General features: G+C 47.5%; 1 protein-coding gene across 4 annotated transcripts in view; it reads left to right on the top strand.

Annotated features, from left to right (window-relative positions):
• Positions 1 to 12384, top strand: part of STAT3 (signal transducer and activator of transcription 3) — a 63638-nt gene extending 51254 nt beyond the window's left edge. Inside the window, exons 12-24 of one of the 4 annotated variants that reach the window (XM_014833598.3) lie at positions 774 to 803; positions 903 to 996; positions 1097 to 1144; positions 3025 to 3108; positions 3855 to 3953; positions 4088 to 4223; positions 4955 to 5007; positions 5245 to 5339; positions 5463 to 5602; positions 6104 to 6316; positions 9262 to 9304; positions 9631 to 9693; positions 10330 to 12384. In XM_014833598.3, coding sequence (XP_014689084.1) covers positions 774 to 803; positions 903 to 996; positions 1097 to 1144; positions 3025 to 3108; positions 3855 to 3953; positions 4088 to 4223; positions 4955 to 5007; positions 5245 to 5339; positions 5463 to 5602; positions 6104 to 6316; positions 9262 to 9304; positions 9631 to 9655 — 1060 coding nt within the window. In that variant the 3' untranslated portion in view covers positions 9656 to 9693; positions 10330 to 12384. Of the gene's footprint in view, positions 1 to 773; positions 804 to 902; positions 997 to 1096; positions 1145 to 3024; positions 3109 to 3854; positions 3954 to 4087; positions 4224 to 4954; positions 5008 to 5244; positions 5340 to 5462; positions 5603 to 6103; positions 6317 to 9261; positions 9305 to 9580; positions 9694 to 10329 lie in introns of all 4 variants that reach the window. The other 3 variants (XM_014833599.3, XM_014833597.3, XM_014833595.3) reach the window with 3 other exon arrangements.
• The last annotated feature ends 399 nt before the right edge of the window (positions 12385 to 12783 follow it).

The raw sequence follows: 12783 nt of genomic DNA, 5'->3' as shown, positions 1-12783 counted from the left end.
TACTAAAATGATAAAAGAGGAAAAGAAAAGACTGATAAATGTGACTATGTGAAAAACTATATATTCAAACACGTAGAGTTAAAAGACAGTGAACACATGGGAAGACTATTTCCAGCTGTACCAGATGGGTTGCTCTGAGTTACAGGTAGCAGTAAACCTTTACAGAAAACCCAGTGTTGCTTAAATAGTGAGAAATTTGCAACCCAATATAACTGGAAATGCAGAGTTAGGGCAAGTTCCGGACAGTGAGATCAGTCACTCACGAATGTCATCAAGGATCCAGAATCTTCTCTGCCATCATAAGTATTGCATGCACCTGATTCCCTTCTGGGTTGCAGCATGGTTGCTTGTGGTAGTTAAGGCGACAGGCTTCCTTGCTTCTGTTCAGATGAAGCTGTGGAATATAAATCTCCAACCTGGGAACCTGGGATATAATTTCTTCCCAGTCTGATTGAGATAGTATAGGTGAGGTCCTCACCCCTGGACCACTGCACCATGGGCATGCTATGTTCAGATGGACTTAATGATCAGGATCCCCTGGAGGTGGGGATGGGAAGCCTACCTGAGCAGAATTGAGGATCTGTGAGGAAGGGGGGAGCAGATGTTAAGTAAGCAACCAGCTGTGTTTACTGCTTAAGCATGTACAAGGTTGTTAAATTTCGCATATAAAATGTATTTGAATAGTCTAAAGAAATTCCCGGGAATACAGCAGTTTTTCCATCAGAGTACTTTGAAGAAACACAGGGTCTAACACCAGTTTGTGTTCTTAACAGAGACTCCGGGGACGTTGCAGCTCTCAGAGGGTGAGTTCAGCCTAGAGGCTTCCATTTGTTCTATTTAATCTACATTTGTCCTCTGGCCACTCAGTCACCTGTGTGGTTGGTTTTTCTCCTGTAATTCAGATCCCGGAAATTTAACATTCTGGGCACAAACACAAAAGTGATGAACATGGAAGAGTCCAACAACGGCAGCCTCTCTGCAGAGTTCAAACACTTGGTACGTGGAGAAGCCCGGAACCCCTTCTCCAAGAGCCTCTGGCACAGGGAGAGGTTAGGCCAGCCTCATGTGACAGAGGTGCTCTTTGCTTTTCTTACAGACCCTGAGAGAGCAAAGATGTGGGAACGGGGGCCGAGCCAATTGTGACGTAAGTTTTGGTGGGGATGAACGCCAAGTGGGAGTGTTTTCTTTGAGGGGGAGAGAGAAAGAGCCTTCTTACTGCCCAGAATTAGAGACACCAAACTGCTGGTTCCGCTGGAGTCATGCAGGAAAGTCACTGTGGGCCAAAATGGCATGATCACAGGTCACAGACACCATGAAGTTCTCTGGCTTGGAGTATTTCCTTGATTGTCCCTGGAGTGAGCTCATCTTTCAGGAGGAGTGGAAAGTCCCTCACCAAGTTACCACACCCATTTAGTAGAAGAGAAGCTTTCCACCTTGCTCGGGGCTTTCCGAATTCCCCATCCAACTTTTACCAGCCGACACTGCTTGACTCCATTTTTGGTGACCTGTCTCTCTCTGAGGTGGGATGGAAGGTTGTAACAAATATGAGTTAAACACTTAAGAGAAAGAACAAAACCATCTTGTTGTTTATCCCCCTTATTTCTTTTCTGCCTCCCATTGATTCAGAGTATTCACTTTTAGTGTCAAGAATAAACATTAAAAATGGTAAATGGGACCAAAAACTAGTTTTTTAATCTTCTAAAAAAATTGTGACACTTTTCTTTTTCTGGTAAGTGTCCCCTGAGCCATCCTTCCCTCTTCTCTAAAATGTTTTAAAAAGAAGAAACAAAGTGAATTTATAATATTTGACAGTAGTTAAACAGTGGGGTGGTCGATATACAATCATATAGAAAAACATGCGGCATATTTGTTTAGAAAAAGCAAGATGCAAAACAGTTTGAGTAGGGTATTAGTTTATTTGTTTAAAAAATTTACTATACTTTTTTTTGTGTATTCATATATACATCAAAAAATTCCAGAGAAATATATACCAAACAGTGCTTATGTATTCATGCTGCTGTCAGTATCCAGGGCTACTCTGTACTGTCTCTGTAGGACTTGTGTTTTAAACTGAACATGTATTACTTTTGTAATTACAAAGAGTGTTTTGAAAATGAATTGGAATTCTGTTTCTGAGAATTCAGTTCTGAGAACTGGTCGTTCTTATGCAAAATGCGGTTGTAACATTGCTGGAAGAAGTATAAATTGTTGCTTTGGAAAACAATTTGGCATTGTAAAAATGAACATACCCTGTAAATCAGCAGTGCCACTCCCAGGATTAACAAGAGAGAAATCTTTGCACGTGTGTACCAGGACACGTGTACAAATGTCACAGCCTGATTCTAAGTCCTAAATACAACCCAGATACCCATCAACACTAGAATGGATAAATGATTTGTGGTATAGTCATATGATGGAATACTCTACAGCTATGAAAATGAATAAATTGCAGATGCACACAGCCACATGGGTGCAGAAAGTGAGTCACTAAAGAATATATAGGGTGTGATTCCATATGTATAAAGTTCACGAGCATCCAGAACTAAACAATACATACATTGTTTAGAGATATAAATATGGTAAAACCATAATGAAAAGCTAGGAAATGATAAACCCAAAAGACAAAAATAGCAGTTACGTCTGAAGGAGGAAGGACAGGGATGGGACTGGGGTAGGGCACCCTGAGAATCTCAGTGGAAATGATCTTTTCCTTAAACTGGATGGTGGGTTCACACGTGTTCATTGTTTCGTTATGCTTTATGTCTCACCTATTTTACAAATAACCCACTGGATCTCTGTAATGTTAGAATAAAGCCAGTAAAAGATCAGGTTGAGAATCAAAGCATTGGAGTCTTAGTGTTGAAGCGAGCATGTGCTTAGGCTGTGTCCCTGGCGGTTTGTCCGTGGCCACCTGGTGCATTACCTTTCTTCCTGCAGTGTGGCTGTGGCTGTCACTCTCCTCAGCTCTGGCTGTCAGTGCCAAATGCCATTCTTCCTGAGGAAGTGTCCTTCTCGTTATTGTAGGCCTCCCTGATTGTGACCGAGGAGCTGCACCTGATCACCTTTGAGACTGAAGTGTATCACCAAGGCCTCAAGATTGACCTTGAGGTGGGTGCTGCCGCAGAATTGGGGTAGAGCTCCGTGCAGGGTGATTCAGGATAGGAGCTTCTAGTTGGGATTTTTACTACAAGAGGTGGAGCGAGGACTCTTTGCTAAGCACTGTGTTTATTTTGGCTTATTTTTCTCCAAAAAATCTTTAGTATTCCATCCGAGAATAAAGTCTTGCCTGAGTGCTTAGAAGGTATATGTATACTCAACTTTCAGCTGACTTGATGTGAAAATCTGTATTCAGAAATTGATTATAGTTGACTTTATAAAGTTTGAGCAAAATAGTCTTTAAATAGCCAGTGTTTTTAGTAAACCGTGGGATTGACATTCTCTTTTCCCAGCTTTCTTGATCTTTAAGTAAAAGATATACCTAAAAAACAGGAATCCTAGTGTCTAATTTCTGGGACCTCTCTGTGTAATGGGCAGAGAGAGCTTCAATTCTTGAAGAATGCCTGCCAGGTTTTATAAATGGAAAAGCCGGGGACTGTGAGTCCAGATTTGAGCAAGTCAGGTTTTACAGGGTCCTGGTTGTGTTCAGAGAGCAACCCTGGGTCCCGTGGCCCGTGTTGAGTGTTCATTCCACTCTGGGTCTTGAGCTGACTCAGTCACACTCCTCCCTGAAGGCCGGCCGTGGTTATGGTTTTCGGCATGTCTGTTTATTCTGAACCCTGGGAGATATAGGCCAAGACATTTCTGAAGCCCTCAGGGCGCTCTGCCTTCCCGGCTCATTCCCACTTACTCCACAGACCCACTCCCTGCCTGTTGTGGTGATCTCCAACATCTGTCAGATGCCAAATGCCTGGGCCTCAATCTTGTGGTATAACATGCTGACCAACAACCCCAAGGTGAGTGCCCATCCTCTGAAACCACCTTTCCCCCGCCCCCGACTTCTCCGTGCCTGGAGGTCATTGCGGTACCTAGTGCAGGTCATCGAGCACCGCCTCCTGTGTAAGTGAGCAAATGTGTCGTTTTTCAATAGAACGTGAACTTTTTCACCAAGCCCCCAATTGGAACCTGGGATCAAGTGGCTGAGGTGCTGAGCTGGCAGTTCTCCTCCACCACCAAGCGGGGACTGAGCATCGAGCAGTTGACCACGCTGGCAGAGAAACTCTTAGGTCAGTGCTTTCCTCTTCTCCCTCCTGCCGTCCTCAGAAAAGGGGCCGTTCATTCAGGAAAATTCACTGAGCACGGAGCCAGAACACATATGCTGCAGTAGGGGAGAAGCAGGGCGCAGAAGACGTCGGCTTCCTGTTGACCATTGTAGGAGGTGGGAGGCAGATTTCCTTGTTCCTGGTGGCCGTCCCCTCGCCCGCCAGGGCGCTGCTTTATCTAACCTTAGGATGGTGGTTTAAGTGCACGTCAGAGACGGAGCTAGAGGTTTGACATCCCTGTCCATTCTTCAATAAACTGTAGGCTTGTTTTTAAATTTTTCCCCTGGAAAAAAATGTTAGTAGAATATTTTATGTGCTGCCTGGACTGTAAGTAGTTTTGTCCTGTGCTGCCACCAAATGTGGCCCTCTAACACTAGCTGTCAGCTTATTAGTGTGTGCTGCTGGTCCCTGAGCCACCACGCGAGGCTAGGAAGAGCAGTGGGGACTTGATACCTCATCCGCCACCTCTGCTGGGCCCACCAACAGCTCAGGTGATCAAATGATGGGGTTGGGTGTATGTGTGTCTGTGCACATGTGCACACGGACACATCCAGCAGTGGCACCCTTCAAATACATGAAAACCAGTGGTTTCATGGCCCATTGTGGGACAAATGTGTTTGAGTGTATGTTCTGTTTTAAGAAATAAGATCTTGATTCAAAGCTGAAAATTATACTACTTTTTTTTTTCCCTTCAGGACCTGGTGTGAACTATTCAGGGTGTCAGATCACGTGGGCTAAATTTTGCAAAGTAAGTGATCTTGTTAAATCCTGTGGCCACCTCTTGGGAGTGGGAGTGGGAGGCAATGCTCACCTGTGAGGTTGTCGTGGATGGCACTGGGCCTGAAGGCCCTAGACTCTTAGTCCAGTGGCCAGTAGGGCCTGCCTGAGTGTAGATGGGCCTGAGGATTTTGGTGGCACCATGCCCCTAGGAAGGAAGTAGCTGGGATGGTGGTAGGCTTGACTTTCCCATTATTCTTTTTTCCAGGAAAACATGGCTGGCAAGGGCTTCTCCTTCTGGGTCTGGCTGGACAATATCATTGATCTTGTGAAAAAGTACATCCTGGCCCTCTGGAATGAAGGGTAGGTGGAAATTCTTGGGTCTGGCCGAGTGCACAGGTATAACAAGTCACCTGCTCTCTCAGCAGGCTGTTGGTGGGGTACTCTATCAGGCCAAACGTTATCGTTGCTTTTCTTTGGCTCCAGGTACATAATGGGCTTTATCAGTAAGGAGCGGGAGCGGGCCATCTTGAGCACCAAGCCCCCAGGCACCTTCCTGCTGAGATTCAGTGAAAGCAGCAAAGAAGGAGGCGTCACCTTCACTTGGGTGGAGAAGGACATCAGCGGTAGGCTTGGCTTTCTCCCACCCCATGTGCTGGCACTTGCTGCTGCAGCCTTGGCTGCAAGCACCTACTGACCCCTAGTGGTCAAAGATGGCTCCACACTCCCCTGGCTCAGACTTGTAAAACATTTGAGTGACTTCTTTTCTCTAAATTCTACCAGCTGGAGAATTGGTCTGCCAATTTTGCTTTGCTTGTTCCAGGGGCTAATATTTGCCTAGAAATTTGCAATTTAAATTTTATTCTTCATCTCCCTTCTTACCTACCCTCTTAATAAATCTCCTGCAAGTAGTTATTCAAGTGTATTACCTGTGACCTGACTGGATAGCCTCTCCAGAAGCCAGCTGAACGTTTCCACAGTGCCAGGAGACAGGGCAGGATATTCAGGCTCTCAGGCACTAGGTTGGCATAAGTCTTTACCCTTTGAGGAAAAATAAATCAGGTAGTTTTCTCTGAGATTACCTAGCCATCGGTTCCATTATCTTCCCTTCCCATATCCCATGACAGGTAAGACTCAGATCCAGTCAGTAGAACCATATACCAAGCAGCAGCTGAACAACATGTCGTTTGCTGAGATCATCATGGGCTACAAGATCATGGATGCCACCAATATCCTGGTGTCTCCGCTGGTCTATCTCTACCCCGACATTCCAAAGGAGGAGGCCTTCGGAAAGTACTGTCGGCCAGAGAGCCAGGAGCATCCTGAAGCCGACCCAGGTAGTTGTTGATTTTCCTCGTCAGGCACTTAATTCTAGGGAGAAGCGGGAAACTGGAGGATCCTTGGAGCGCAGATAGGTAACTGCCTGAAGAACCTGGTGATCTTTATTCCTCTTTATGGGAAAGAACTTGGTAGTGAATGTCTTCCGAGGTGGCTGATGGCGTTGGAGAGAGGAGAGGAATCAGAGTCGCCAGTCTCTGTCCCCGGGAACACACCAGTCTAAAGGGGGAAATAGCACGCACACACCCCAGACATACCTACAACGCTGTGAAGAGAAAGCGAGAGCAGAATCCTTTAGTAGCAGGACACCCAGCTAGCACAGTGCTTCTTACATTAGATGCTAGAAGGTTTGCGACTCAGACTTCAGTCTAGCGTGTTTCCTCTCCCGGTCACTGAACAATGTAAGCAGTGTCAAGTGGGATGAAGAACGGCTTTCTGGGGGAAACGAGGGTTGGCAGCATTGGACCAGAGTCGGGGAGAGTGGTGATTGAAGGGGAAGACAGTAACTGGTGGGAGGGTGCAGAATTAGAATTTAGAATGGGCAGCTGTTGAAAATAAGATGTTTTTTAATGTGCAGGAGCATATGTGTTTATGTAAGTTCTGTGTAAACTCTCTTACGTCCAGCCTGTACTCTCGAGCGCTGTTATCAGCGCAGAGGCGCAGAGCCCGCTGGTCTGTTCCCATCAGCGTTTGTTGCTTGGACTCTCTGGGTCCTCGTCCAGATCCTGGTGAGGAGACTGTGATGTGCCCGTCTTCATTTTTATTTAACTTAATCAAAGAGCAGAAGGGGTTTAAAGCGATTCTTTGAGGTTAGCTTCCCTGCCCCAGTTGCTTTTGAAAAAAACCTGTTTTTCTGCAAATAACTCACACACACAAACCCAGCAGCTTCCCTCGCGCTTTTTCCTAGGAATCCCCTCTGAGGAGCTTCTTGGGATGGGAAGAATGGGACGTGGAAGAGGGAATTTGAGCTAAATGACAATTGGCCTTCCCTTTTCCTTTGTTCTGGTACTGAGTTTTGCTCATCCTCTAGAAGAGGTGAACTCTCACTTCCTGTCTGCTCCTTATCTGTCTTTCCACGTTCTGCTTCGGTTGGGGGATCTGTTTATCAGCCCCTGTCACACTCCTCTTTGTTCCTTCTGCAAAGGACTTTTAGGTTCAAGTGCTGGTCTTTAGACTAATTTTGCTTTTGAGATCCAAGTTCCCAGTCTGGGCTGCGCCCTCCATTACCATTACCCTCCTGTGTGACTGGGAGCCTGGTCTTCTCCTGCCTGGAGTCATCAGTGTTTCCTCAGGGGCAAGACACTGGTCACCAGAAAGGACCTCATTACTTGAGTGCTCTGCCTGCCTCCTGGGGAGGCGCATGTAAGCCGTGTGCTCTGAGGGGCTCGGTGAGGTGTCAGCGTGGTGCTGGGGTCAGGGGTGTAGGGCCTGGCGAGGTGTGTGGAGTCCCTGTATTAGAGTGGGAGTCCTGGGGGAGACAGGTCTGTGCCCCTTTCCTCTCTTTCCGTCATGAAGGTCTAATTGTGTCCCAGAGATACACCGTCTTCCCAGGACTCTTCCTCCTTACTCCTCCACCAGAAGCCCACACAGTATTTCCTGATGGCTTGAGGGAGAGAGGCCCCTCTTAGAAACGACAAATCCCTTCCCTTACAAATTGGATAAAGTACATTTACTTTCTTGTACAGAGCCGTAAATTGGCTTTTAGTCTTAGTTCTCCTTTGCTTCTGCTGTTGCATCTCAGGCTGAAGCTATTTTTCTCAGCTTCTTTGATCACTGGGGAATTAAATCCTTTTCTGCCTGGGGTGTCAGCTCCTCTCAGGTCTAGGCCAAAAAGGATTTATAAGACACCAGAAGCCTGCCTTGGTAGCTGCTTTGAATTCTGTACTGAATTAATCTATTTCTTGGCCGAAAATAAACTCCGATGGCAGTCTAGGCCCCTTGATGATGCCTTTTCTCTGATTTCCATACTTTCTGATCCCTCAGTTTCTCTGTAAGCCCCAAGCTTTAACTGTACTTCTCTCAGCCCACCCCACCTGCCCCATGCCTCCTAAGAGGTTTGTTCACGCCAGTGTCTCCAAGGTTCCTTGGCCTCTTGGTATAAGCATTGACCACCTAAAATTCATTTATTCCAATCATACCATTTCTAGCTGTAGAACAAGGATTACAAATGACAGAGATGGGCACCTCTGTCTCCTGCTCCCTCTTATTTTACACATGAGCCAAAGTGCCTGGCCCCATGCCGCTTCACTGTTGAAGACATAAGGAAGCCCAGGCCTCCTGTCTTCCAGTCCAGAGTTAATTGTACCGCCCCACAAGACATCCTCCCTATACACCGAGGCTGCTTTGGGTGTGATGTGGTTATCCAGCCAGGGAGTTACTGATACCCTCACCTAAAAATGTAAGCGACGCAGATGAGTGCTGATAAGAATAGAAGGTATAACCCCTTGCTTGGAACTGTATTAGCATTTCCGCAGTCTCTTAAAGCTGCCGTGACTTTGGTGTCTAAGCAGGATAGCCCAGACTGCATATGCCCCATTCCTGCAGAGAAGTTATTGAAGAGATACAACCAAGCCAGAATAGAATCCTCAGACCACATTCAGGGAGTTGAATGTTTACATGATCTAGGGAGAGAATGAGCACAGGGCTGGCGTTTGTCCAGGCTCAGGTGGGACAAGGGTGTGCTGACGTCTCTGTGGGTCAGGAAAGCTTCATGGGAAGCACTGGACTTCCACACTGTGGGCCCCTGGGACACCAGCTGGTGCCGAGTGCAAGGGCAGCCCTGGGACGCCACCTGGTGCCCAGTGCGGGAGGGCAGCCCTGGGCGTCCAGGCAGTCTCTGCTCAGGATGGAGTGAGCTTCAAGCCAGCCCTGGGGAGGTGGCCGGCTTCCTCCTGCCCTGGACCCAGCTCGGGGTCACAATCAGTGAGCCCCAGTTTTCTTCTTCCAGGTGCTGCCCCATACCTGAAGACCAAGTTTATCTGTGTGACACCGTAAGTGGCTTCCTTTCCCAATTTGCCTTCATTTCGAGTGTCCTCAGTCGTCCCGGGAGGAGGACACGGGTGAGAGTCACCCTGTGAGGGTGGAAGTCCCTGGGTGATGTTTAGAATTCAGAGTGACCTGTGTGTTTAAAACCTTGAGCTTTTACTTTTCTGTTGGAGACCAGAGTTTGATGGCTTGTGTGTGTGTGTTTTGTTCTTTTTTTTTTTTCTCCATTGTGTCTTGTCAACCCGGCCCTCTCCCCTCCCGCTGCTCCCCATTTCCTACAGAACGACCTGCAGTAATACCATTGACCTGCCGATGTCCCCCCGCACTTTAGATTCATTGATGCAGTTTGGAAATAATGGTGAAGGTGCTGAGCCCTCAGCAGGAGGGCAGTTTGGTGAGTATTTGGTTGACAGGCCTTGTCCCCTTTGTGTCCAAGAGCTGGTCACACGAATTGGTAGAAGGAGGTTCTAGAGCAGCGCCCTCCAGTAGGAACGGAACGTGTGCCACAGGTGGAAGTATACATTTTCTAGTAGCCACGTTAAAAAAAAACAGTAAAAAGAAACAGGTGTGGTTAATTTTAATAATATGTTTTATTTAATCCAATAAATCCAAAATTTAGCATTTCAACATGTAAGAAAAACTTCATGAGATTTTTTCATACTAAGTCTTTGAAATCTGCTGGGTATCTTACAGCTACGGCACATCTCAGTCTGGACGAGCCACACTTCAAGTGCTCAGTAGCCACCTGTGGCTCCAGGCTGCCGCATTCAACAGGGCAGCCTTAGATCTCCTTTAAGCATGGAGAGTTGGGAATGAGTTAAGGTAGGAAGGAGACCGAGCCTTTCCAGAGGGCGAAACCCTGTAGGGAGGAGAGTAAATCTGGATTATCCGACCCTGTTTTGGCCAACAGGGGCAGGAGACTGGATGGCAGCAGTGGTCTGAGCCTCTGTCCCCTGAAGGGCTAAGGGTGTGTGCCCTGCCAGCTGTAGGGCTCAGGCAACTGAAATCGCTGTCCTTGCCTGTTCCTCAGAGTCCCTCACATTCGACATGGAGTTGACCTCGGAGTGCGCTACCTCCCCCATGTGAGGAGCCAAGGACGGAAGCCGAGCACGAGATGCCGGAGGCGCCTACCTGTGTTCACCACCCCTCAGACAGCCAAACCCCAGAGCAGCTGAACTCCTAACTTTGTGGTTCCAGATTTTTTTTAATCTCCTACTTCTGCTATCTTTGAGCAATCTGGGCACTTTTTAAAATAGAGAAATGAGTGAATATGGGTGATATGCTTTTATCTAAATGCAAGTAAGAATACATTCTCTGAGACTGTGATCAGGGGATGTGGAAGGGGCGGCAAGAGGGAGAAAGAGGCAGTATCTTGTCTCTTTTGCTCCCCTGCCCCCTTTCTCAGCAGCTTTGTGTTGTTGTTGTTGTTGGCTAAGTGCCTCCTGGTGCCGGTGGCATCCCTCTGCCTCTTCTGTACACTGATGCCACAGGCCACCTCTGGCTGCATGCTCCTGGCGTTGCACTTTTAACCTTGCTAATGTCCAAATAGCAGACAGGATTTTCAAAGCCCATAAGTTTCTTTTTAAACTTAAAAAAAAAAAATTTCAAAAGGCAAAACCCCTGTGCAGGCATAGCCTTTCCAGTATGTAGGAAACTCAGTTAAGAGCCTTCTTGGTGCTTTAGGCATTCAGCTTTCTTCAGGCTGATAATTTATATAAACCCTGAGATGGGCTTCAGATCCAACTCTTCAAAGACATCTGAAGCTGTGGCTTGGCCTTTGGCTTTGAAATAGAAAAGTTTAAGGAGAACTTAAACATTCTAGACTTTTTTTTATAAACAAAGTTTTTATTTTTGCCTTTAATGTGTTGGCCCATTACTAGGTCGGGCTGGGCAGAGGGACGCTGACAGCCTGTCCTCCGTTTCTCCCTGGACTTCCGCGCCTGTTTCAGAGCCTGGCTTGTTTCTGTGGGTGCCTTATAAGGGATGGGATGATCCTTGGGTCCTTCCCCGTCCCCCTGACCCACCTTGTGGCGAGGCTCCTTCCAGTGTCTAAAGCTCCCTGTCCTGTTTGCTTTAGGAATCCTGGTCTCAGGACCTCTTGGAATAAGAGGGAGAAAGTTACAAGTTGGACGTGACTTAGACAGTGGGGCCCCAGCCAAGGGTTTGGTTGAGCTCAGGGAATATGGTTCTTGTCCCAGTTTCTTGGTGATTCCCGGGGCACCTGTAATCGCTTCTTCATTGGTTGACCCAGGGGCGAAGGCTCACTGATAAACTCGAGGCCTGTCCTTCCCGTGAGGGAGTGTACACCTCGGCCTCCCTCCAGTGCTGGTGTCTATCTCCTCCCACTGGGGCCCCGCAGATGAGGCAGAACAACTCACATTTACTGTGCATTTTGAATACTTAGTAGCTTGCAAGGTGGTCTCTGATATTTGGGCCTCCTCTGACCCAGAGGCATGGCTAGATTGGGTGGGCCAAAACCGTGTCTCAGCTGATCACAATTGCTACAGAATGCTGTATGTTATACCCAAATTTTCCGGTTTCTAAAGTAAGGGGATGAGGCCCTTCTCTCCAATTCAAACAGGGATTGCCCTTGGCCATGCCTGTCCTCCTTCCTAGAAAGGTTGATAGATGCTACAGAGCTCTCCCTTCTCCAGCAACACTCTTTGGTTCATAATAAGCTTAACTCATAAACTGAAAGAAGATTTAGATCAGAGGGACCTGGCGCTAGGATCCAGGCTCTCTGGAGCAGGTATTGTAATGTTTGCGGCTTTGAGGTAGCGTGTGTATCTGCTTTTAATTCTGATTGTAACAAAAGTTCTGAGAGGACCTGAGACTTGTCCTGGCCTCTCCCTTAAAGAACCGAATCCTCCGGGACCTGCCCAACCCCAGCTCAGCCCAGCCCAGGGATTCCCATGGATGGCTTAACCTGCCTGTATGGCGGTTTGTAAGATGCTGTCCTGGCCACTGCATCAAATTCCAATGTATACTTCATAGTGTAAAAATTTATATTATTGTGGGTTTTTTTTTTTTTTTTTGTATATTGCTGTATCTACTTTAACTTCCAGAAATAAAAGTTATATAGGAACCGTCTGATAGCGCGGCAGCTCTGTGTCTGGCTGGTGGAGATTCCCTTTTCCCCTGCTTCAGTTCAGGGCAGCCTGACACACAGGCTGAGTCTGAGTCTTCAGAGGAGATGGTTGCCCTTGCTCCCGGCTGGTCGCCTTAGCCTCTCATCCCAAGTTGACGCAGGCCCTCCTAGCACCCCCATCTTACGTTAGCCAGCAGCCTCCAAGTGGGGGTAACTGGAGGAGCCAGGGGTCCGGTACAAAGGTGTCTGCGTGGAGGCCTCCCTTCTCCCTCTTCCTTCCTCCCTCCTCCCTGCCCGGGCCTTTGCAAGCTGTGTCCTGTCTGGGGTCAGATAAGCTACCTAAGGGAGGTTGGGGCGAAGATACTCCCACTCCACCCCCGAGGCCTCCCCTTCCAC

Source organism: Equus asinus, chromosome 13 (assembly GCF_041296235.1).
Source record: "Equus asinus isolate D_3611 breed Donkey chromosome 13, EquAss-T2T_v2, whole genome shotgun sequence".
In the NCBI taxonomy this organism is placed as follows: domain Eukaryota; kingdom Metazoa; phylum Chordata; class Mammalia; order Perissodactyla; family Equidae; genus Equus; species Equus asinus.
Note: the sequence above shows the minus strand (reverse complement) of the source record. Positions and strands in the feature narration are given on the sequence as shown.